Source organism: Copadichromis virginalis, linkage group LG19, assembly GCF_057382275.1.
Source record: "Copadichromis virginalis isolate Kocher_CV1m ecotype Utaka linkage group LG19, C_Virginalis_male_GT1.1, whole genome shotgun sequence".
Lineage (NCBI taxonomy): Eukaryota > Metazoa > Chordata > Actinopteri > Cichliformes > Cichlidae > Copadichromis > Copadichromis virginalis.
The window spans coordinates 10,229,638-10,255,578 of NC_140636.1; the positions used below are offsets into that span (position 1 = coordinate 10,229,638).

Genomic DNA, 25,941 nt, shown 5'->3' on the forward strand with positions numbered 1-25,941 from the left:
GTTTTTTAAAATTCTGAAAATGAACCATGTCCAAGTTTTTAGCTATTTTTTACCAAGCTAACATGCTACATGCTAACAGTTCTGCAATAGCAGAAAACATTTGATGAGATTTTAACTCTTCTACAGGAAAAGCTAACAGAATTTTCTACATTGAGAAAGATTTCAGGGCATTGAAGGCACATCGCATGTGTGAATCTGTAGTGTGTACGGCGTGACTGGAGCTGCATACGCAGCAGGTACGTACCAGCTCTATCTCACTGTCATTTATCCCACTCAAGTCGAGCTCCCCGCTGTCAGCAGCACCATCTGTCACAGAGACACACACCAGAATGGACACTCTTAGATTTGCTGTAACACACGTTTTTACTCCAGCCGCCCCATCCCAAAGGGCTGAAACAGGAAACGGCAGCTTGCAAAAACAAATAAATAAATAAATAAAATCTCTTCCTTGTGGAAGATCTGTGAAGCATCTTCTATCAGGAGGAAATCGCTAAATTAAAAAAAAGAAATAGAAAAATGCACTGTGACTTCTAATAAGACGCTAACAGGCTTAACTCACTTTAAGCCGATCTACCTTCACACGCATTCTTTTCAATTACGATACGCTTTCTAGATTTCAGCACACTTTATTTTGAAACACTGGGATGCTGAAACAGCGATTTGCATTTTTCATAAGATGGCCGAGACACGCTCCCGCTCCTACCTGTGAAGGATGTGTCGATGAAGGAAAGCGGTATCTCAAATCTTCCGGTTGCACAAAGTCCAATTTTGGAAAAGAAATTTCAAAGAAAATCTGATTGGCTTTGATAAAAGGAAACAAAAGATGACTTTTTTCTTTCTTTGGAAGAAGCGGGAGCGTGTGCCGGCTTTGACAGGAGAAGGAAACCATCAATGGAAATTCAACAGCTTTCACTCCAAAAGATTCTCCACCTTGATTAGCTGTTTTGCAACAAAGTGCAGTGTTTCTCTGGCTGCCTGCAGACATCAGACAGGCAAAGACTGAAAGGCTCGATCTGAAGAAGCAGCAAGCAAAAGGTTTATGGGAGTCATTTAACTTCTGTCAGGCTTTCTGTGTTTGACATGTTCACAGGGGCCCTTCTTTCCTGAAGTTCAAACTCCCAGTCGGCGGCAACTTCAAAGAAGAGCCACCTGAGTCCACGGGCAGCATCATTAAGGAGAGACAGGTGCACAGACAGGCAGGGAGCAGGCAGAGAAGAAGAAATACATTCATCCTCAGACAGTAAAGGGTGTGTTTGCTGCACCAGTGGAGAGGTTGGGGGGGGGGGGGGGCTAATTCTAGTCAGCTTTTTTTTTAGTTCAGTTAGCAGATTGCAGCTTCCTTAAAAAAGAAACCGCTCCAGAGGAAGAGACAGGTCAGTCGCTATCTGTCGGGCCCAGCCCTCTAAGAACTTCCTCCCCATGAAGTGCGGGGCCGAGATAAGACAGAGACAAGCCCTGGGAGAGATCGGCAGCTCCGGGAGGCAGAGAGGCAGCGACACTGAGAGCTGATAACACCAGTCCAACCCCGCAGAGAGCAGGGGGGAGGGAGCAATTACTGAGTTATTATTCAGCCGCTGCTTTGATATATCGACACTTGCTAATTTTAATCAAACCCATAAAATTGTTCTTGGTGAGAGTGCAGGAGAATCTGTGGACCGCAGGTTGACAATTTGCCTCGGTATATCAGGAAGGTAAAGCTGAAATAAGAGACATCGGGCTCTTCGATTTCACTTTCCTGCCTATTCGTCTTTTTAATGAAGATGTGAAGGGTGCAGAGCCAACAGGCAGGGATGTCACGTGAAGTCGAGGACCAATATATAACTTTATTGCTTCCAACAAGGAGATGCACGTCTCCTCAGGTACGAGTAATCGGGACTCAGCCTGATGATAAATGCAGCATCTACAGCTAACTTCACAGTGAAGGACTACACACATACAGAGAAGACTCAAAGCACTGAGGAACTTTTAACATTCAGATTTCATCCAACTGAATATCTATTACACCCCCACTTTCATTATGGCACAAGAGTGAGCCTAAACATGTGACGTTTGAAAAAAACAAAGCTGTTTACACTGTGTCGATGGTGTTAAATAATCGGTTAAGTGAGGACCTGAGGTGAAATTCTAGGTATTAGAGGAAGTCTAATAATCTGGACATACAGAGAAAGAAAACTAATAGGAGCAGGTCACTAAAGCTTTTTTGGAAAGTACTATTTTGTTGTACGAGACCACAGAACATGCACCAGCTTCTCAGATATATAATTTAAGGTCTCCTCTCTCTGGCACAAAAAGCTATGACCTGTTGAGGTACAGATACAGAACGTCAGTGTCCTGTTGGGCAGGCTGGCATTTAGACATAGGCAGTAGTTTATGCAGGTTTAGCTTCCTGGAGCCGGGGTGCACCGTCCTGCAGGAGGTGGTGCCTGAATCTAAAAACCAAGTAATGTGCAATTAATAGATTATGAACAAGGTTTTACTACCCAAATATCACAACCCACTCTGTTCAGAGTAAGCTAACAATCTTTTTATTTGGATGATGCTGCTGACTTCAGAGAAACAACAAACAAAATCCTCTTTTAAGAAACCTTGAAGCATTATGAATTTGTTCCTGGTTTCAATCGTACAACCGACTAGCTGAACTTGTCATTCAGTGTTTATTTGGGAAAACAGATCAACACTTTTTCATACAAGATAAAAATCTGATAAAACCTGAAGAATCTCAAAATGACTGAAGGAAAAAACAAAACATGTGCTTTATGTTACTTCGAAGGTCTAATGATGAATTTAGAATAAGTAGTAGGATACCATAAACGCATGATGGTCAGGCTGGGCTAAATAAGCACTAAATCCAAGCCCCTTTAATGAGATTATCTCATTATTACACAGAAGACAAAATAATTTAAGCCATCTGGCCCTCATCAGTGGAAATTCAGTGGAAACTGCTGAAGGCCAGAAACATTTTGTGTCACTATGAATAAGAAGTGGTGGATTACATCACCTCATTAGAGAGTGTGTGTGTGTGTGGGGGGGGGGGAGGACGACTCGCAGCACATTCACAAAACTTCCAAATCCTAAAAGAAAACAGAAATCACCTCCCTGATGACCTTGTGCATGCAGAGAAACTACTTTTCTCTTCCTGTCCAGGCTGACAGAAGCCTGAGGTCTTTTGGCAGCAGCTCAGTAGCTCAGAGATGCAGCTCTGCCTGCACATCAGTGCTGAGGAGGAAAAAGAACCAAAAAAGAAAACACACACACACACACACACACACACTTTCCCAAACAAACCCTACTCTTGACAATGTGGTAATAAATTCTTTTAAATGGTAAAATGGTAAATGGCCTGTATTTGTATAGCGCTTTACTTAGTCCTTAAGGACCCCAAAGCGCTTTACACGTTCAGTCACCCACCCATTCACACACACATTCACACACTTTTAAGACAAAGGGGAAGCACTAATGGAGGGAAAAGCAGGGAAACAGGCAGTCATGGCTAAAATCATTCTGAGATCTGGACTTTCAGTGGCTTATATAATATTTTTATTATATAATATTTTTATATAATATTTTTTATTTGTATTTGTAACACACAGCTTACAGTGAATTGTGTCGGTATTTAAAGCAGAAAAAAAGTCAGCCCGTGAAACTAACCGCGCCTCTGAGTGCTGTTTGAGGATTGAGCTCAAACACTATTTTGACCGGTTTAGTGCTACGTAATGTCAGAGAGAACCCCACCCAGCTGCCCTTTCAACTTCTGTTTGCTAGAAGCAGCCAATCACATGAAGGTTGGCTTAAAGGGCGGGCCTTTATTTGATCAATGGATATAGACACTGTGACATCACCAGTTTTTGGATTCTGTAGCCTCATCTGGTCTTTAAGTGATTACGTTTCAAGCCCCGAAAAAAAGGCAGTGACCAGTGTCGGCCTCTCTCGGTTTTTATTACCGCTATTCATTTTAAAGCTCAGAAAAAAAGGTTAGCATTCATCCTCCAGGTTCACTGTGTTTATATTATGCTAACCATAGCTGTGTAGCTATCCACCACGTAGCACATCATTATATACCAGCTAGCCCACCTTCAGTAACCCTACAAACGTCACTGCCGTTTAGTTTTCATTTATGTTGGAAGTGATAGCAGAGCTGTACGTTTTAATTACATCACAAATCTCTCAGTCATTACATCATCTTTAGATTATATCATCTTTAGATGGAAACTAGCAAGCTAACTCCCTGCTAACTAAAATTTAAAAATTGTGTTTTCATGGATGCCCGGATGTTAAACTTAATTGTTACACCTGGTAGAGCAGCCACACTGATCATTTTAATGAAGATGAAAGAATTTAGACAGTTTTTAACTCTCAGTGATGCCGCAGTGTTTGTTTGACTTTGGCACCTGAAGCAAAGTTTGAACCTGGAACCGGCTAATGATGTCAGACTTAAAGACCGGGTACAGCCTCAGCATTTTAGCTGCAACACCCAGAGAGTTAAGTTCCAAGTTATCAGCTAAAATCAACAAGCTCGTTTAGCAAGTTGCATCCGTGAACTTGCACACATACAGAAACACAATCTGCTAATTAGTGCTAAGCTAAACGCTAACTAGACACACTGTAACGTAGAGTAGGCCCGAGAGCCATCGTTGAGAGGTCCAGACAACACCACGTGAGGATACAATCAGACCAGTGTCAACTCTGAGGTGAGTAAACTGAAGCAACTACCAGCTTCAGCAAAGGATACTGTTGATCGACATATGACATGATAAAGACACAAGAGGGTTAACTAGACATCTGGAACTTTTAAAGCCCCCTAGCAACCAACTACCATCTACAAGGCAAAGTCCTTTTATCTGGATGGATAGATGGATGGGCTTTAGTCATTCAGGTCCCAACAGTCATGCGACCTTGATAGGTGACTCCAGAACAAGAGCAGGAATGCCTCGTCTTGGCATTAAATTTCACTTCAGTATTCACTGTGCATGAACACGAGCGATGGCTCATCCCTCCATAAACAATGTGATTTAACTGGCTCCAGCCCACATATGATATATTTTACTCGCTAAGCTCCTTTATCTGGCATCACAGTAAGGACACTTATTTGCTCACAGCTGCAGGTTCGACAGCTGTCTGAGAAGATGCCAAATTCAATTTCTTTTCAGGCATACGGCTGGCCTGAAGAAAAATCAAGGAGAAAGCAAAAATCACTCACAGGAAGGTGGTGTTCAACCAGCCTAATCCACCGCAAGCTGTTAACCCTATCACCCTGTTCTCTCGTGGCCCTCACAGCCAGGTAACCTGACCCAACGTATACTCCTCAACCCCTCTCTTACTGCTTCAGAATTACCCCCTAATACTATCCCCTTCTTGGCCGTCTCCCACATATCACAGTGTCCCGGGTGGCAGCAGGCCTGTCTGATGTGGTCAGGAGAAAAAGATGCTTCACCGCAGAGGACCTCTAATACGAAAGACGAGAGAATAAAAGAACACAAAGAAACTGAGAAAATGTGCCCCGCAGGAGCGAACGCTAACAGGTGAAGTAGACAGCCTTTTGAAGATGGTGAAGGAGGCAGAGAACAAGAGATTTAAAGGGGGGTGGGGGGGGGCTGGTGAGTGAGCCAAGCAGAAAAAGTAAGACATAATGCGGCCGCTGAGGATCCTTATTTTTCTTAGTGTCCACAAATCCCAGAAAAAGACCAGAACCAACAACGTGTTTAGGCTGTCTCTCAATGCTTCCTGCCTCCCTGTGCTCCCACCTCCAAAACCGCTGGATCCCACTGAAGACATAAAGCTTTAAAAACACCTCGCACATATAGAGTTTCATTTGTAAACATGCTTTACAATTTCCTGAACAAGTTAGCCCCTGTAGTTTTAGGCTAAAATAGGAGGCAATGTGCATTTACTGGGGCACATCTGAAGTAAATGCATCGGTTAGTAAAAACCAGCTTTTGTTAATTACAGCCACTGAAATCCCACAAACGTTAAACTGAGGATTGGTTTTCAGCGTTTAACTCAATTTATAATCAATTAAAACTCGATGACTCAGTTCTGTAGCTGTGGCCACTAAAACTCGTGGCCTTCCTCCAGCTCCACACTGAGTAGAAATGTTACCTGTACATGCTAATTTGAGAGTTCCCACTGTGCGGGTGTCTTCAGGCAGGAATAATGCAGTCCCAGCCTGGTACTGAGCAGAGTTAAGCTAGATTTATGCCTGAACTGCGTGTCAGATAGCTTTGGAAACTCCCTTCCTCCACAGCTTTTAGATGTTGGATATGGCGTATCAGTGTCGCTCCTTTTATCTGCAACTTTCTGAAAGAGATGATCCCACATCCAACGCTCTGCTACTTTTCCTCCAGAGCTCTCGTTTCTTTGTTGCTCAGCCATTCGTAGCACAAATACAACCCAAACAACCCTTTGAGTTTGACCCCAGAACCAGATGAGGGGAAAAAAGTGTGTGCATGCATCTTTCAACAATATTGTGTATCCCTCCTCCTCCTCTGCACTTCTTCATGACTTTTACCAAACACATTTGATTTCTGACCGGGCTGATCAGCATGTTTAAAGGAAAATTACCTCAGTCTGCTCTGTCCATGCCTCAGCTTATCTTCGGAAAGCACATTAACATTCAAATATTTATTTTAGCTTGTCCTCCTGTTACTTACTGAACCTATAATCTGGCACAAGTGACATTTGTCATCCCAAGCGATCAAAGCAATAATCAGGCCAGGCTCAAAAAGACAAATGCTGCGCTTTGGTCTTTGCAATTTTTTGCAATAGGGGGAGGGGTGGTGAAAAGTTTGAGATGTATTCCAAACAGGAAACCGATTAGATTGCAGCCCTACCCTTCAACACCGCGGCTCGTTCGTGATTTTAACGGGTTTTTTGGCCAATGATGAAATTACATTGTGCAGAAGTGAAAAACAAAAACAGTGGCTAACTTGAGGAATCTTTCAAATGATCAGATGTTTAACTTTTAGTTTTCCACTGTTAGAGCCAAGGGATTTCCAAAAAGTTGGGATGTTCTGTAAAAATCAAATAAAAAACAGAAAACAGAAAAATCTGTTGTTTATAAGACATTTTCTCATCGTCGTGCTGGCTGAAAATTAAACGCAGCTTTATAACGCTTTAAATCAGGCTTGGCCAACTCCAGGCCCTAAGGGCCGGTGTCCTGGAGGTTTTAGATCTCAACCTGGGTCTACACACCTGAATCACATGATTAGTTCATTACCAGGCCTCTGGAGAACTTCAGGACACATTGAGGAAGTCATTTAGCCATTTAAATAGCCGTCCTGGATCAAGACCACATCTAAAACCTGCAGAACACCAGCCCTCGAGGCCTGGAGTTGGACACCCCTGCTTCAAACCCACGTCTTTTTCCTTCTGATGACCAGCAGGGGGCAGCAACTTTGGTCTTGCGGTATATAAATTCTACTGCAAAGTACTTTGTTTCCCTTAATTCATGACCTCAGTAAGCACTTTCCTGATGTGCTCACAGTCACACTCTTAAACTTCAACTCCTACATCGAACAGCACGTTTACTTTGTACATTATGATCTCATCGGTGTCTAGAAAAACAATAAAGAGGGTCTGCTTTTGGGTGGGGCCTACTTGTGGTTGAGAAATCAAACATTCCCCGTATTTGTGACGTCTCGTTTCAGAAAGCTAAGGTGGCAAGACCCACAAAGTCAGCGCAAGTCCTCACAAACCACTTTGTCCACATTGTCTACAAAAGACAGCAATCAGTCTGTGCTTCTGTCTCCGGTTTGGCAGCATGTGGTCGAAAGTACATTTCTCTACAAGTAGAATAAAGCATATCTAACTGACAGGTGAAGGAGTTATCGGCCCCCGTGGGGTAGAAAAATAAGTCAAATCTGGCTTTGGATAAGCATACTTGTTAGTAGGAACATCTAAATGTTGGTGTTGATTTCTGTATAGTGAGTCCAAATCATGACTCACGCACAACCATATAGTTCATTTTTCTTAAGAAAGTCAAACTATACTGATCCTAATGGAAATTTTGACAGCAGGACATTTTGGTTGATAACATTTGTTGACATTAAGAGAAACGGAAAACCCCCAGCCTTACTCTCACAAAGACATGATAAACAGCAGATGGAAAGGCCAAAGAGAGCAAGAGACACTGAAGTCGTAACAAGGGGAGAAAAATGAGAAAAGCAGGGAGATAAAGACAAAAAGAGGCAGAGCAGGGGAGATTAAGAGAGAAAGAATGAGCTAGGTAGGACACAGAGACAAACAGACTGATGGAGAAAAGGCAGCAGGAGGGAGGACGAGGAGGAATGAGAGGACAGCAGCTGGGAGACCAGGCAGAGAGAAAAGACTGAAGACAGTAAAATATGAGTTAAGACGGAAAGAAAAGTTAGGATAGAGAGACAGAGAAAAGGGAGGCTTAAGAGGAGTTCAGTGATCTTTCTCTAATCCTGAGCTGTATTTCATTTAGGCCTGATCTGACAGAAATGACACAGACAGAGAAGACGAAGGGAGAGCGGGGATAAAAATGGAGGGAAAAAAAGCCACGCTGGCTGAATTAAAAGGAAGCACCAGTCTGCTGACTCCTCCACACCTCATGTCCTCTCCCCCTCCCCCCTCTACCTCCTTCCCCTTCTGGAAAAAAAAAAAAAAAAGACAAAAAAACAAAAAACAAAGACTGAGTGTGTGTGATCTAAGGGATGAATGGGGCTGTGTAGCCTCGGTGCTGCAGGATCACCCATCATCCACACTTCAAACGCAGCCCACATTATCCAGACTCTCAGCTCTTGATGTCAGCAACAATCCTGATCCACTCCTACATACCCAAACCCTTCGACCTGCGCCCAGCTCGGCCACGGGGGCCGCAGGGAGGAGACACGTGAAGGGAGATGTTTTCATTTGTCAGGTTTTCTGCTTTGAGATTAGACGGTGGCTGTTAGAGGTGAAGTGAATGAAACTGCTGCACAAAGAACGCAACCAAGCGATACTTCTACGCACTGGCTCTGGTGTGCACTGAAAAACCAGCTTAAATAATTACTCAAGCAGGAACGATCTGCTCTAAGGAGAAACTTTAGCTAGTAATCTTCTGTCCTTGTTGATTAAGACAGTACACCTTACTGCCCACTGGGGGCAGTACAGCTTTTGACAGCCCATTTGTGGCATCTAGCCAAGTTTTTAAGCATCCACCTTGACCCAGTACAACCAGCGGTCTTATTATCTGCGGTTTACATTCAGCAACCAGGTTTCTCTCGGAAACAGCGTTTCTATTCAGCAGACAGGTACCATGTTTGCACGGAGTGATGATTGCATTTAGAAACAAAGTATGACTATGACAAAGTGAGGAGGACTGCAATGATAACGTATGATAAAATCCAACAGCACAGCTGCAAACTACTGATCCCAGTCGGCGCTGGGCATGTTTTCAGCACATCCAATAGAATTGATTTACTCTTTGCTTCTACTCATGTTAAAGCATGCCTGGACCAGACTGTTGGCTAAATGCCTCGTATGTAAAAAAAAAAAAGGCAGCTCTGGTGTAAAAGTCCTTCTCTGCAGTGCTATGAGGTAATAAGGCTCGATGCCAGTGCTGCCCTGAAGAAATAACCAGCCGGCCGAGGCAATAAATAGAGTGAGAGATTCTCGCTGACACGGGTGGGCTGGGCAAGCCCATTAAAACGTGACCTCCACTGACCTTGGAGGAGCTGAGGCTGAGCATACGCCCACTCAACCACCTGCTTCTTCTCCTCCTCCCCCAGACACAAAAATGGGTGTGAGTGAGTGAGTGAGGGGGGGGGGGGAATACCCCAGAAAGCAAAATGAAGCCAACTTGTTTATATTTGAAGTTTCCTCATAAATGTGGACTTTAAATTATATTTTGTTTCATTTCATCATTTTGCACAAACTCCATTAAAATCCCAAAACTATAATTAACAAAACCATAACTGATCATAATTAATAATAATGTAAAAAATGAATGAGTGCACACTGCAATGTCTTTTTATTCTGTGGCACAAATTTCCCAAATACTCACTCTGGTGGCCATATGGGTCTTAATCTGCTGCTAAAAATAGTCCCTAACGAAGGTTTGATGCCTCTGGTTTGAGCGTGCATGTAGAAAAACTATAGAGTCTGACTTTTTAAAGAAATGTGTGTGCAAGAGAGCAATGTCTGAATGAACTGCTGGTCTCAGTGCTGCAGGCTCGAAAGCTTTTTTGTTGCTTTCATGACTTTTTTTGGCAGCAACAAAAAAAACATGATATAATAAAGTCTCTGGCGATCAAAGTATGATGGATTTATTTTTCTAATATTTATTTAAGTTTATTTATTCATTTGTTTGTTTAAATGGCCCTTTTTTATTTCAACTATAACACAAACCAGATCTGCTCCAGATCCTAATTATGTGATGTAACTTTGCAATAAATGCCACTCAAGACTCCACAGACCTTTAGCCACATGCACTAACCCTCTGAGCTCTGTCAGCTGCTGCGCTTCCATCCAAATGAGCAAGTGATCAAGTGACATTCTACAAAGTCTGTCAAATAAAAATGCTAATTTTCCTTTTTATCGGCTACTGTTATGGAGATGTACTCAGCAGGACGTGACGAAATGAGATGATTAAACGGGTATCAGCAAATGCGCTTGCTGCCTCACACCTGCATTAAAAGATATTTAAAGAACGACTTTGTCATCGCTGTTCAAACACTAGCATTTGAATTTGGCAGAGTGACATTCAAATAATGTCTCTGCTGGATTCCTCAGGCCACACTGCTATTGGTCCTCATTCACAGGGGCACAAGCTGGACAAAGCTGCTCTTTTTCTAAGTCAAAACTTGATCTGGTTTTGAAAAGGAGACAGCAAAATAGGTTTCGAGGGCTTCGCTCTCAGACTGTGGGCTCCGAGAGTTTCTGAAAGTGGAGTGGGAGGAAGCTATCAGGCCCCTCTCCTGTGGAAGCAGGCTTCAATTTGGATTCAGGAGACAGACGCCCTCTCTAGTTTAGGATTAGGCTTTGAACTTTCCTTTTTGATAAGGCTTATACTTCGAGCTGGATGGTGTAACCATGGATCCTCCCTTAGTGTATCACAGGAGGTCCTGCAGGAGTCTGAGCCGCTTGCAGTAAAACTGAGTGTGTTCGCCTTTCTCTCCCCCAGAATCCACAAACAAGCACAAGAAAAACACTTTTTATAACTCAAAGAATGCAAAAAGGAGTAAAAATCATCTCATTTCAGACAGATGATGAAAAATTTATGCAGGCTCGCTCTCTTTTTTTCCTTTCATAAGAGTTGGATCCGATGCCTGGACTGGACAACAAAGCGCCTGTCACGATTTGAAGCATTCGACCAAACAACAAATGATCTGCTAAGGACTGCATGTAATAAATGCTGTAGCGTGTGTGCTCCCCTTCTCCAGCACAGAACATTATCTTTATTGATACTGGTGCCAGTAAAGATTTATTCAAACCAAAACAGTCATCTAGTAGAAATCTCCTAAACAGTAGCAAGCAAACAGGCCTAAACACCGGACCAGCCGACACTGCGTCACTTTTGTTTCCACTGTTATGAACAATCTCAAACGGTCCGTGATGTTTAGCGTCCGCCTCCCTCTGCCTACACCGTGCTCTCTCATAAACACAACAGATGTTCGCATTGAAAGCGACGGGCCCTTTCAACAGTGCGCGCGCCATGTTTTCCATATTTTGAATAAATATCTTTGATCAAAGAGATGTTCTGTCAATTTTGACCCTGCTTCGATATTTTCCAAAACAGTCTGCAATTTTACATCACAAGAGCAGGATGAATAAATCATCCACACTGAGTGAATCCACACTGTCAGAATATCCCCACATGAACTGCGCGACTCTTTGATGGATGAGGAGGAGCGCGCTCGTGGCTGGCCGCGGCTGTCTCAGCAGCACAGCTGAGGAGAAAAAGAAAGAAGTAAAATATTGGAGAATGTATGTTAGAAACTGAGCGATGCTTCGTGTGCGTATTGGTTTGGATGAGTATCAAACATCCTAAATGTCAGATTACAGCCACTGGAATGTTTAGCCAAGTGTTGCTGTTGCCACACCGATGAATCAGCCTTCTGTGTTTTACATGTACCCAAACCGTCTGCTCATCTGGTGGGAAACATTTATAAACTTTCTATGGATGTAATCAGAGACCGAGACACCAAATCAAAGGTGGGGCTGGTGGGGAATCCCTGCTCGGATCCCTTTCTGCTTTTGTGCGTCGTCAGTCTGAGATGTTCAAAGAACTTTAACTTCTGACATGCAGTTCAGCTTCTTGTTTTCATGTTCTGTGAGGAAAAATTTCAATCGCATCCCCGATTCAGAACAACAATGAAAACTCTTACGGCTGAAACACGTTAGGATTTGTTATCAGGAACTCCTGTTTTCTTAGAGATGATGCCCTTTTTTCTGCACATCTGTGAACGCTCCAAACTCACACCCACAGTCAGCTTAACCTGTTTATTATGAACACAAAGATCTTCGGGTTGACTTTTCTTGCTTCTGTATTACAGGTTTGTGTGCTTACTGTTAACAGAACACATCCAACTGCAGTGATGTTTAAAAATAAACAGCAGGACTGCAGGTGGTGTTAATGAGGCTGTAGTTTGGGTTGAAGATATGGAACCAAGCAGCTAGAAATGCTTTGGCTTTGCTCCAATTTAAGGCTCATATGTGAAGCTTCATGAGGACATCACTGCATCTAAAAGAGATTATGTGAAAACAACTGAGAGAAAACAAGAAGACACACTGTTTTAGCACTTAGCACCTATACCAACCCTAAAAAATGTAATTGAAGAGGAATTAAAGGTAGAAACTTTAATTCTGACAGCCTTCAATTCCATACTCCCATCTGTTGAGGACGATCATGTTACATTTTCCAAAAAACCTGTGAAGAACGGACATTTGTGAACGCAGAGCTGCAGAAACAGCAACCTCCGAGCTGCTGGCCTGCTCCTCTAAGAAACAATCCTTCCATCTGCTGCCTCCAGCAAGGGGGAAACACCTCATCTGCACCTCGTCTTGACAACATTAGAACATTACCTTTGATTTAGACACCAGAGCCGCCGCTCCGCTCTTTCCACTTTGACTCAAGACTTTGCCAGAAATGCAATTTGAATTGACCCAAGACTGAGGAAGTCTGTTGCTTTTGAGAAATTATATCAAAGTAAATCATATTTATTGTAAAAGTGACCTGGAAGGCAAGTCCCAGGGTTTGGTCTTTTGCAATGACTGTTTAGTTGGTTTAGTTATTCAATGAAAAGTTAAATTCCACAGTCTCATAAGAGTAATTCTTAGTTGGATTTGAAGGTGATGGTGTTAATTAATCAAGGCCTCAGACTAAAGTAGCACCTAAAATGTTATTTAATGAATGTCAGTGCCACAAGAACCTGATGAATAACAGTAAAACTCAGTTGTTTTGCTTGGTGTTTTTCCCCTGGTGTTGTTATTCTCTGTTATTGTGTCTATGGCGTATACTCTCATTTTTTTTTATTATAGTCAGCATCTGTTTTGTACAAGAGACAAAGATTTTGTGTAAGATGATCTGTATGCCCATCACTACATCAAAACCTCTTCCCTAAAACGTTGAAATGCTCACATATTTAAAGCATTATCTTCAAACTGCATTTCAAATCATGGAATTGTGATTACCAGAAACAAAAACTGTGCGTGTGGTGTCAGTTCCAGACACGCCTGGTCTGGGTGGGACTCCTGCTAAAACTCCAGTGACACAGCATTAAAGGTCGAGGAAGGGAGGAGGTTGAGACAGTGAAATGACGTAACAGCCAGAGGCGAGCACCACGTTCTGCCTTTGCCTGCCTGCTAAACGGTAGCTGTCATCTCCTGTCAGGCTGGCGGCGGCAGACGAGACGGCTTCCCTTTGCCTCCTCGGGCCAGAAGACGCACATCATCTCCGATCACAGCTGGCTGCTGTGACGGGCTGCTGCCGCAGCCATCTCACCAGAGAGACTGACAGCTAACTGCTGCTGCTCACACACGCACACGCGCTGCCTGATTTCATATTCTGCACCACACTGCTGCTGCTGAGGTAGCTTAGCTTGTACTGACTCACTGAAAGCATATGATGGGCTGTCCACGGAGAACACTGAGGGCCTGAAATAAACATTACACTGTTTGCTTCGTCCTCTTGTGCCTCTGTGTTTCACTGATGCCCGTCTCCCTGCACTGCCATCGCCTGTCTGTCTGTCTGTCTGTCTGCCAGCCATCCAATTGTGTCCTCCCCTCCTCTGAGGGCCTGTGTCCATCCGGCCATATGTCCGTCAAGCTCTACTGTACCGCCCCAGGCACTGCAAACACTCAGGCCTGACTAGCTGTCATGGCAGCAGAGAGGAAAACGTTCACAGTGAGCCAATGGGACGAGTTTGTGAATGGATTATCTGCATATATTAGCAATAAGCCATCATTAATTAAAGGGACAACTCGCTTCATTCTTGCTGATCAGCAGCAGATGATGGCCACAAGTTTGCACTGCTGCTGACTGAACAATAGCCTTCCATTAAATATATTCAGCAGGTGCTGAGATTAAAATACTCCACCTCATCTCCCCTCCTACACTTTATATGGAAGACCCACATGTTAAAGCCATTTAACATTTTTGTTAAATGATGCAATCAGACTGTGTGCTGACATCATCTATAACAAAGTGAGGTTTTAAATTCCTACTTCTGTTCATCCAGATGTTAATATTGCCACTTTGTTTTGTGCAACTTCACACATACATCAACTCTTTAACTAAACAACTGACGCTGTGGCTTGTTTGCAGGGGAACATTATCTGCACTTATCTGCCTACTTTCTGTAATTAGATTGGTCTCTCCATTGATCCCCCCCCCCCCATGTTGTGCTTTTTAATAGGTGATCACAGCAGTGCTGCATTTAGGTTTTTGTTGATTATCAGCAGTCATATTAAGCCCTGGCTTGGAATACCTGATTCAAATTTCCCTGCAGGGCTAACTCTTTTTTTCTATTGATCACTGAGCACCGTCTATCTACCATTGCGATACTGTGATATCGGCCATGATTTTGGACTTTGCATGTCTTTTTGTTGGTTGTTTTCTGGAGGAGGGGGGGAACTTGTTCAGACTACGTTTGGTCAAGAGTATGGCTAGCAACCTTCAATGAAAGAATGCACAGGTGCAAGAAACTACATCCCTGCTAATTAGTGTTAGGTAACAAACTAATAAAATAAAAAAACTAGCAAACTATAAAACGACTAATGTGCCTGAGCTTTTGTGCAGTTCTTTGTTTCTCAGCTGTAACTGTTGTTTTTACCTGCTCAGTGATGAATGGTACAAGCAAGTAACCAGTATCGACTGATAGGGTATCCAGGCAGACTGGTAATTGGGGCTCATACTAAATAGTAGGGCTGCACGATTTCGCATAAAATGAGAATCACGATTTTTTTGGCTTAGAATTGAGATCACGATTCTCCCACGATTTTCTTTTCCAGTATAAATATTTATTGCACTTATTAACTGCACATCAACTTCGTAACAGTTGAGACTGAACATAAAAACAATAAATATAAAAACAATAAATAAACATAAAAACAACAAATGTCTCACGTTTTGTTGTTGCCGCAAAATGTTGTACTGCTTGAAATTCCGTCTCCACCGTTGCTCGACACTGCGTGTATAGAGCAGGTAGTGCAACAATAGAAAAATAGTTGCGGGACGGCACTGTGTAGCGTTTGTCTAGGGTGTTGATAATTTTCCTAAATCCCTCGTTTTGCACAGTGTTGATGGGAGCCATATCTTTGGTCAGGTGATAAGTGATAGCCTCCGTAATTTCTTTGTGCCTGCGGGAGTTCGACGGGTATAGGGAAGCGCTGTATAAGGTTCCCGTTATTGATGTTTGGGTGGTTGACCGGGACGGATTTTCTCCTGTCACTTTCTCGTCATCCCTGACGTGCTCTCCGTTGTTTTTTCCCTGCTAATGTTAGCATCACACGGCACAGCTTCTGTATCACGTGGTATAAAGCTCCGCCCTTGTCATTTGTTGAGCAGGAAGAGTGAGCGCTTGTTTTCATGCAGATTACGTCCCGGATCAAAATGCGGTACAATCGTCGTCGTCTTTTTTTTTTTTTTTTTTTTTTTTTAAATCGTTGTCATTTGGAAATGAGATCGCACATAAGTATAAATCGAGATCGCGATTTTCTAACGATTAATCGTGCAGCCCTACTAAATAGCCAGACTCACTCTTACTCTGTATGTCATACCTCTCTATCTGAGAAAAGAAAAAAAAAAAACAGTGCTGTCATGTTTTAATTGTGAGATAAATCAATCATTACTTGGGTTGTTAGAAGGTCGCGCGTGTGTGTGTGTGTGTGTGTGTGTGTGTGTGTCTCAGCTTTTCCAACAACTCGCTTTAACTACTGAGATCTGTCCTTCACAAGACATTTGGTCACAGATTCATCTTTCCACACTTTGTCTTCTTTCAAAGTTTGACCCATTTTCAGCAAATGTGGTGCGAATCCTTCCAGTATCCAAACGCAGTTTCCTTTGTTTCGCAAATTCTGGTTTCAAAATCTTTGATAATACAGAAAAGGTGCATAAATGTTTTTAGGAAATGTTCTTTTCATTCCTAACCAGAAACAGTTAGAGGGAAAAACACTTAAGATGAAGCTCTCTCGATCGACGTTGGGAACACTTGTAGCTGCTGGGATCAAACCGGCGACCTCGTGGTTTGAAGGGCTGCCTCTCTGCTCATTAGCACAGCAACAACACAACACAAAGGAGCTCGCAGAGCTTTTTTCCACTTTACCACCTCAGCAGTCAGATGTGAAAGCATGGTGATGCTGAAACTGATGAGACTTTGCATTTCCTTTCATCCCTGAACAACTCCTCTGTGGACGGGGACGAGATGAGACAGATGCTGCTCATTTAAAAGACTGTAATTGACTCAGCAGAGCTGCTGTCAGAGCAGAGATCTGTCGGAGAGCTTCGACTGCGCCCTGGAGTGCTCAGAGCCACGATTTACTGCAGCGATTGCTATTAGTGCAGACGATGGATGCAAGAAAATGTTTCAAGAGAACAAGTTCTTATCTGGGGAGCGATGTTGGTTTCCTTAAACAGCCTAACATCCCAAAAATGGGCTGTGAAATAAAGTTAGGTCTTTGAAATGAAATGGATTCTTAAAAGTGCAAAAGGCCCTGCTAAAATCTAGAGTTTCGCTCACTTCAAACAGCTCTCTCCCCAGACGTTTGCAGGCAATAAAAACAGCAGAGTGGTTTGACAAGAGCTGTTCTCACCGAGGTAGTTAAGGTCAGGGCACACGTCATTGATTGAACTAAGTGCTCCGCTGAAAACAGTGTGCCTCAATCAATGCTGCCTCTAATGGCGCAGGTCAGAGTTCCCCGAAGACCTCGACTACGGGCGAATGTGACAAAGTCATCGGGGGGTGCTGGAGTCACGTTCCTTCTTCCGGCGCATTTGCTGGTCAGCCAGGCTGCTCTCGGGCTCACTTTGTCCTCTGATAGCACAAGTTAATGAAAATGCCATAACTCCGACAGGCTGTCAGTGACGGAGAGGAGTGAAACGAGGAGAGGCAGAATGGAGTTTAACTAGGAAGGCTGCCACCTCCCTTTCAGTAACACAAATGGATGGAGCACTCATACTCTCTCAGAAGGAAAGTCTTCTGTTGTTTGCACGAGCTCATGATTGCACATGGTTAATGAGAACTTTTACATCAGGGAGTTTAAACATACTTCTATAGTGAATCTTTTTACTTTTACTTGAGTAACGGGCCCAAACACTTGTTTCATCGCTTTGAAAAACAGTTATTCCACACAAACCCATTTGCAGGCTCTTGTGCTGTGCTACTGTTCATGTAATAAAGTACATCAGTAAGGCACAGCGCCAATTTTCCACACAATTCATTTCTGCCAATTATTATGATGTCCTGCAGTTCCCGCTGCCAAACCACTGAAAGAAAAAGTCCTGGAAACTCCCCTGAGGTCAGGCACTCGTAAGGTTCTTTAGGAGAGGCTCCGACTTTGTCCTTTATTCTCACCCCCCCGGAGAGCTCTACCGCACTGGCCTGTAGGTTAAATACCCAATAATAAGAATTGTAGCCTGTATTGTATTTGTGTGGATAGATCAGAGCAAGACAGTTTAGCCAGCTGAAGATTTATTTTTCTACTTTTTCATTCTTTGAGATGTCTGGGAAAAGCTTAAAAACCTCAGATTTCTTTCTTAGGGTTTGACAAAACTCTGAATAAATTTTCTCTGTAAGTAGGCTGGCTTTTTTGCTATTTTTTTTTAAAAGTGACCTATGATGATAACTTCCAGCTCTCCGTTTTCATGGTACGGTTTTTACAAGAGTAGTTTTACAAAATAATCCTATAATAAGACAGATTATCTCAAAAAAAAAAAAAAAAAAAGCCATTTCAGCTTCTCTCTCCCTTTAAGCCATTTTTCTTTTGACTGGCCGCCACGCCAAACACAAACGGTAGGTGGGCGGGGCTTCTGTGCCAACAGCCAGAGCTGTATGGCTGAGATGACCCCTCTGACATCATACAGTAGCAGAATATTTAGAGCCTCAGCTTTTGGTTTATGCTGTGAGTTACACACTGTCAATATACTGAATCACTGACAACCAAAGTGGGATTCTAAAAACTAACAAGGAAAAAAAAAAATGCCAATGCGGGTAAGTACACAATCAAACCCAAGTGTGCTCTGTATCTCCATCTACCTTAAAACTAAAAAGATCAACTGGTGACTTTGTTCCAGACCATCTGCGTTTTCTTTTTACTTCGTTTCCTTTGCCGTTTCCCTTTTCCCGAGTGAATCCAAAATTACACCCTTTCACTTCCTCCAGTGCCCTGCCCTCCACTAACAATGTCCACAAAACCTACACACATACACACTGGAGTGTGCAGATGAAAGGCTCGGTCCTAATGACAAGGTACCCTGTCCACTTAATACTTCAAAGATTGAGGTTCTGCAGCAGAGGGAGGGGGAAGGGGGTCCACAACGCTCATGCAGCCCCTCCTGTATCCACCCCAATTAGCCAAAGCCTCAGATGAACCAGGACCAGCCTGCATTCACTAAACCTCTGTGTGTGTCCACCTCCAAGTAACAGGCCTCCAAACAAAAAACAAAGAGCTACATGATGGAGAGCTTTCGGCTAACACAGTAATTACGTCACATTTGTGTATGTAAGTCTACACGCAGCAGTCACACATACATCTACACCGTGTCAAACATTAGCAAACACCCGAAACCCAGAAATCAGGATGTTTTTTCCCCTCCCTTTCGCTGTATCTCAATGGCATCACAAAATTATACTAATTAGACTAATTACAGAGTAAAAGCATGACAGGTCGCTTTCAGGCAGTATTTTTAAATCCAACAGCAGCACAGTAAATATGGTGGAGGTTAAGTTTATTTTGTTTTTGCAAATCACGTGATTAAATAAGGTCAACTGTGGAAGCAGAAACGGGGACAGAAAACGCACAAACAGCACAGATTTTGGTGTGGATCTTGTGTAAGAGTCAAATCAAGTCTGAAAACCACTGCCACAAATGACGGTTTGTAACACTGTTAAAGTATTTAAACCTCCAGAGTAACCCGAAAGAAGGACACAGACCCCAGGGACTGAACGCCTCCCCTGTAATCACACAGCTCCCCGCTGCCAACTCCACCACTCCCACCAGCCAACCATTAAACCCTTCAATCATGCCCCATTTTTCATTTTTAATGGCAACTTTGTCATTCATGGCCACATCCGATGAGCCTCGCGACAATAATCGAGTAAGATGACTCAAACTAACGTCACTCCATAACAAAGCCAATAAAGACGGAGACACATTTACAATTAACATAAGCGCTTATGATTCAGAGCGCTGTAATTCACTGCAGTTGTGGCTTTTCTCACTCTGAACCTCACCACGGTCGCAGATTTCCCCACGATAGGATGACATCAGTGGGATTATTGGGGACGTCTTCATCAGGTTAATGGCTGGTTTGACCCAAGCTATGGAGACCTTCTCATGGACCACAAATATTCAGATTGTGTTCATGTGTTTAAGGTGATAATCTTCATGTATCACAGCCACAGGCACTTCATTTACATTTTAGACATGTAGTGGAGTCTTCTCCACATTTCTGAAAATGGGCCATGTTTCACAAAAGCTTGTGGAACCAACCGTGGACGAAATTCTTAGAAAATGTTCATCTTTTTGTTAATTAATCTTCTCCATTAACCATGAAAAAGCCTGAACCATGAAATAGCTGCCAGAAAATTATATTTTCATGATAATAGAGTTCATGCCCTGAACCTTCTGAAAAGTCACAAGAATTAAATATATTTTTCTTACATGAACTTTAATTTGTAACATATTTGCTACCATCAAGCATTCTTCCACTTTTTTGCAATTTATTGCTTAAAGAATGTATTGTGAAATAATAAAAATGGAGAATCTTACTGATGTAGAAATCTCAAAACAGGGTAATGAAAAGTGTTGACATTATTTTGTTCAAGCTGAGATATTAGCTCTCTAAAGTTACTTATATCTACCAACACAGAGAACTGCTGACTGTACAATAAGCCTACTCTTCAGTCTAACAGTACAGATGGTGTTGATGCTCCGTCAATGCTCCAATTAAGCCCAGATGGAAAAACATCTGAAAAACATGAGTTTTGTGCAGATGTTCATCCGTCAGATATCTCAAACTTCCGACCTGAATGCTATCGTGCTAGCATGATTAGCTTTTAAAGTGGCAGACGTGCGATCTTCATGAATCTTGCACGTTAACTTGCATCCTGTGATTTAATGGCTACTTAAGTGGAGTTTGCACTGAATAAAAATGTAACACGTTCCAAATCATTATTCATGAATAATCATAATTATTCAGTTCATTTGTCCAAGATGAGTGTGTCCTAAGAGAGAGGAAGACTGTTACTGACAGACTAAGAGATAAGCACATCCACCATGAAATTGGTTCTAAATGCAGCATTTTGCGCTTTAGCCACCACGTTACACACTGGAGGCAGAATTAATCAAATTTGGTTGAGTGTAGAGTGCTAACTTATCTGCTAATGCTAGCAACCTTGCTCTTCAATCCACTTTCTCACTCAGTATGTGTTAACAGACCTCTCTGCACTGAATCAGAATCATCAGAATCAGAATCAGAATACTTTATTGATCCCTGGGGGAAATTATTTTTTGTTACAGTGCTCCATTTTAAACCAACAATCGTACTTGTTATTAATCTCTGGCTCTCTTCCACAGCATGTCTTTTATCCTGTCTTCCTTCTCTCACCCCAACCGGTCGGAGCAGATGGCCCCGCCCCTCCCTGAGCCTGGTTCTGCTGGAGGTTTCTTCCTGTTAAAAGGGAGTTTTTCCTTCCCACTCTTGCCAAAGTGCTTGCTCATAGGGGGTCATATGATTGTTCGGTTTTTCTCTGTGTTTATTATTGTAGGGCCTACCTTACAATATAAAACGCCTGACACTCACATTTGTAAATTAGTGCTAAAACTTAAAATAAAAGAATTCACTACCCAAAACTGGAGTGCAAAGTTCGATACAAGAATAATTCAAGAAGATATTTCTAACCTATAGCACACACATGTCAGAGGTCCAGTTCAGTGACTCCAGAGTTGCAGTGGCAGCCAGCTCAATGTACATGTACAACTAAATTATCCAGTAACCAGATGATGATTTATAAAAAGTAAATCATGTTCTGCATGGTTATTAATGGTTGTTATGACACAAGAAACTATCCATAGAGGCCAACCAACTCTTCAGAGCTGTAAAGTTGGGTATTTTAACTCTAAGGACTGACTGTCTCAAGTGTGAGTTAGTGGAGCTGCAGTTTTTGGCACTTCATTTGTTCGGCCGTGGAGGTTCCCACTTGGTGTTCCCATCTTTACAATCTAAAACTGTATTTGCCCTGCTGACTTTAATGTTTCATTTAAAAGGAAAGTCCACTGTGAAATTTAACACTCCCTTTTGCCCGAGAAGCTTTTTATCCAGCTAGATTGTTTCGTGCCGAGTTGTCCAGTTTTGGAGAAAAGCACAACAAGCCTCTCTCATGCCGATTGTAGTTTGGTAGTAAGAAACTACACAAAAATACACAAGGTTTATGGATTTTTCCCCAACAGGGTTGAAATTTCTGGAAAGACTTATAGTGCTTCTGAGTTCTTAGTGCCTCAAGGCAAAGACCATTTAGTTTCATTATATTTGAGAGAAGATCGACATGTCATTATCTCCCAAACCAGCAAAAAACAGTCTAGATGGACAATTTGGGCCAAGTAGTTCAAGTCAAGTAAGTTTTGTTTTGTTTCTTTTTTAAGAGCAGTATCTGATTCCCTTAACTATTATATTAAGTATTATAGCCAACCGCATTCTTTTTTACCGTTTTGAGTTTTCACGGTACTTTTGGCTGCTCCTTTAATTCCTCCTCATCAGGATGGATCTGTTGATTGGGTACAGATTTTACACTGGATGGCATTCCTAATGTAACCCTCCCATTTATCCAGGCCAGACAGATACTAGGAGTGCAATAGTTTGTGATTCATGAGGCTGGGTTTGTGTCCCGTCCCACTCTTGAATCGGGGCTCTGTTACACCCAAGGTGAATTTACCTGCTACTCCATCACTGAGCCAAGTTTTAAGTTTTCAAAATAAAACATAATTTACACATTTATTTTGCTTTTCCTACTATATCAAGCCACTGTTCCAAAACAGAGGTGAATATAAAGCCATGATTTTTTAATGTGTTACAACCCTTTGGTCAATCCCTATTCTTAACAATATGAATCACAGACAGTTGGCTATCCTCTTTGGCCCCACCAAAACTTGACATTTAAAGGGTACTTGGTCTTAAGTGCTGTTCAGGGAAATAAATGTAAAAATTTAAGAGCATTTGTCGAGAAAAAGTCTCAGAAATGACTTTTAAAGGGGACCTAGGTCAATATTTATGGTCACAAAAAAGCTTCTGCTGAGATTCAAACCTTCTGACCTTTAAGGTGCATGATGTTCTCTGAACATAAAGCCACGTCATAACCTCTCCTACCCCCCCCAATCAATCAAAACACTTCACCTTCCACTCTTAGCCTCTCATGACTCCCCCGTCCTCCCATTCAGAGCTGTAAAAACAGGCTTTTACATCAGAACAGATGCAGCATCATGGCACCATTACACTGCATCCATCAACACCTCTGTGCACCTAGCTATGAAGGGGTGGGGGTGCAGTGCATCCTACTCGTGTAATTAAGTAATTACACACAATGTATGATGGATTCCTGTAATGGTTTATTTTTGAAACTGTTAATAAGTCAAATTGACTGAGGGTGTAATCAGATGTATGATCTGTTGGCTCTTTTTTCATGAATACTGGAGAACACTCGAGTAGTTTAGTTTTAATTCTATTTAATTTTATTTATATAGCATTAGATCACAACAACAGTTGCAACGAGGTTTATATTGTAAAATAAAGACGCTGCAATGATCGAGAGAAAAACCCCAGCAATCAAATGATCCTCTTTGAAGAAGCACTTTGGCAAGAGTGGGAAGGAAAAACTCCCTTTTAACAGGAAGAGACCTCCAGCAGAACCAGGCTTTTACATGTGAAAGACTTTATAACACAGACAAGTTTTATAAAGACTTTATAATTTCTAAACAGAAGCTGCAAAAATAAACTGGCTGAAATTATTTCAGCAACAGATTCAAGTATTCATGCTGAACTAAAGGTGGAAAAGTGTTCGTGTCACCGACAAAAAGTTCAGTTTGGAGTACACATGCTTTATTTTTATGTCCTTTAGGTTTTCTACGTTCATTTCTATTATGCCTAGGTTGCCATTATAATTCTTTGTTATTAGATCCCCCTTGTGTATTCAACCCCTGTGTTAAGTCTCCCTCACCTTCATGTGTTTCATGTCTGCGTGTCTTGTGTTGTCAAGTTCTTGTTGTCATGTCATTATGTTTCCTGTTTTATTTTGAAGAGGTCTTGTGTTCCTTTGTTCAGCGTGTTTGGTTTTACTCCCCCCCCCCCCCCCCCGGTGGCGTCGTTATGTTCATTCTTATCAGCCGTTTCCCCGGGTGTTTCCACTTCCTCTGATCACCTCATGTTTGCATTTAGTCTGTGTGTTTCCAGTCATTCGTGTTCAGGTCGTCTGCTAAGTTCACGTCATGTTTCCAGGTATTCACGTATTCTTGTCAGGTTTTCCATTCTTCCAGGTTTCCTCCCAGTTTAGGGTTTAGTTTAGCGTTGTCATTGATTTTGTCTTTTGTTTTGTACTTATTCATCATCCACTATAAATATATCGCTTTCTGTTAAAAGTTATCGCTTTGCGTGTCTGCACTTGGGTCCCCTTCCTCACTCCATACAGTCTGCCTCAGCCAGACTGTGACAATGCAGATGATGACTAGAAGTGTCAGAAAAGACCAGGAGACTAACTTGGCTCAATATCACTTCTAAAAAAAATAAACAAATAAGAAAAAATAATAAAAATAACAGGCACGGCTCAAAAATGAAAATCGGGAGTGCAAAATTATCCAAATAAACATGTTTAAATGTCGTTTCTGGAGAGAAATGGTTCAAAGTCCCTCAAATAAACAAAACACTACAACAACATGAACATTTTTGATCTCCAGTGTCCTCGAGGGTTCAGACATATAGCAAACACATCCTCCCACACATTCGAAAAGAAAAGGTAACGCAGAACAGGAGACATTTCAAACACAGCACAGCCTATTTCATTCATAGAGCCCAGTTAATTACTGCAATTAAACCTGAGAGAGCATCCTTTAACATGATTATGGATTATTATGGTGATACTGAACGTACGAGACACAGTCAAGGATGAATGATATCACTGCAGCACTCTGAATCAGATCATTCTCAAGGGTACACCTGCTTTTATAAAGACGTTTGCTGAGGCAGACGATATAATGCCTGACGTCTCGTCTTAAACGCACCGCCGTCTTCAAATTGCTTTTTAAACTACTGTTTGCACAGTCAGGGTTTATTAAGTTTCTACTTGTCTTGGATCATTTTTATGGCACATTAAATGCAGTGTAACAAGGCAGGAACAAATAAGGTTAAAGAAAATAAATCTAAAATGTTGGTCGCATACGAAACTTGACACGACAAACAAATGAGATTATAACAGAAATCAGCAATAATCTCATGTCCGATGTTGCAAATAAATAAAGAAAAAGGATGGAGCTATTCCAAGATGATAAATAACTTGTACTTACCGTTCTCCTTCTCGTCTGTGACACAGCTGCTGATGGACTCTGAGAGGCCCAGTGTGGCTGATGAGGGCATCGATCCCAGGAGGAACGCCAGCGATGGGGCTTTTCTCTGTGGGAAGTCCCCGTCGTCCTCTTGCTCCTGGTTCCCCTCCTCGTCTTCTGGTCTCTTCTGCTCCAGTTTTATCAGAGCCTCCAGTGTGAGCTCGTTAAGGTCTTTGCCAAAGTGCTTGGCCACAGCTCGAAGCTCATCTTCGTCTTCTGGTTCCTCGTCGTCCACCAGCTTCGATGACATGGAGAGAATGTTGTTTTTGTCATCATTTTCCAAATCTGTGGAGCAGGACAAACGTGGGGATGTGTCATTCATTTACCACTTTGTGTGCAAAGTCTTTATGCTAAGCTATTTAGATAATTGGACCATAAACAACACGCTGAAAGCTTTTAACTTTTGTCACCATGTTTATTAAAATGTAAACACACAAACGTGTCTGGACAAGGCGACTGAAACAACCATTCATGTGTGTCAGCTTAACAGCATATAGGGATGCAGTTATAATGCTATAATAACCGGCAGGTGACTTGTTTAATTCTCAGACTCACAATAAAATAAAATAAAACATCTGTCCTTGAAAAAATTCCCACTTTTACTTTGCTTCATTTTATGTAGTTCGTAACTCCTGAGTATTCCCTGAAGATTAATAAGACTGCATAATTGTACACCATAGTTAGAGTTTTCAAATT

General features: G+C 42.1%; 1 protein-coding gene and 1 long non-coding RNA gene across 2 annotated transcripts in view; one reads left to right on the plus strand and one right to left on the minus strand.

The window, feature by feature from the left end:
* The window catches only part of brf1a (BRF1 general transcription factor IIIB subunit a), a 126,240-nt gene that overhangs the window by 55,988 nt on the left and 44,311 nt on the right, over nt 1-25,941 (minus strand). The window contains exons 12-13 of the mRNA XM_085442575.1: nt 25,207-25,530; nt 245-306 (exon numbers count right to left, since the gene is read on the minus strand). Of these exons, the coding sequence (XP_085298701.1) occupies nt 245-306; nt 25,207-25,530 (386 nt within the window). The remainder of the gene's footprint in view (nt 1-244; nt 307-25,206; nt 25,531-25,941) is intronic.
* On the plus strand, nt 1,086-25,293 carry LOC146685542 (uncharacterized). The gene is made up of 4 exons (XR_014916957.1): nt 1,086-1,247; nt 5,148-5,278; nt 5,377-5,519; nt 25,233-25,293. It is a non-coding gene; the product is annotated as an uncharacterized LOC146685542 (long non-coding RNA).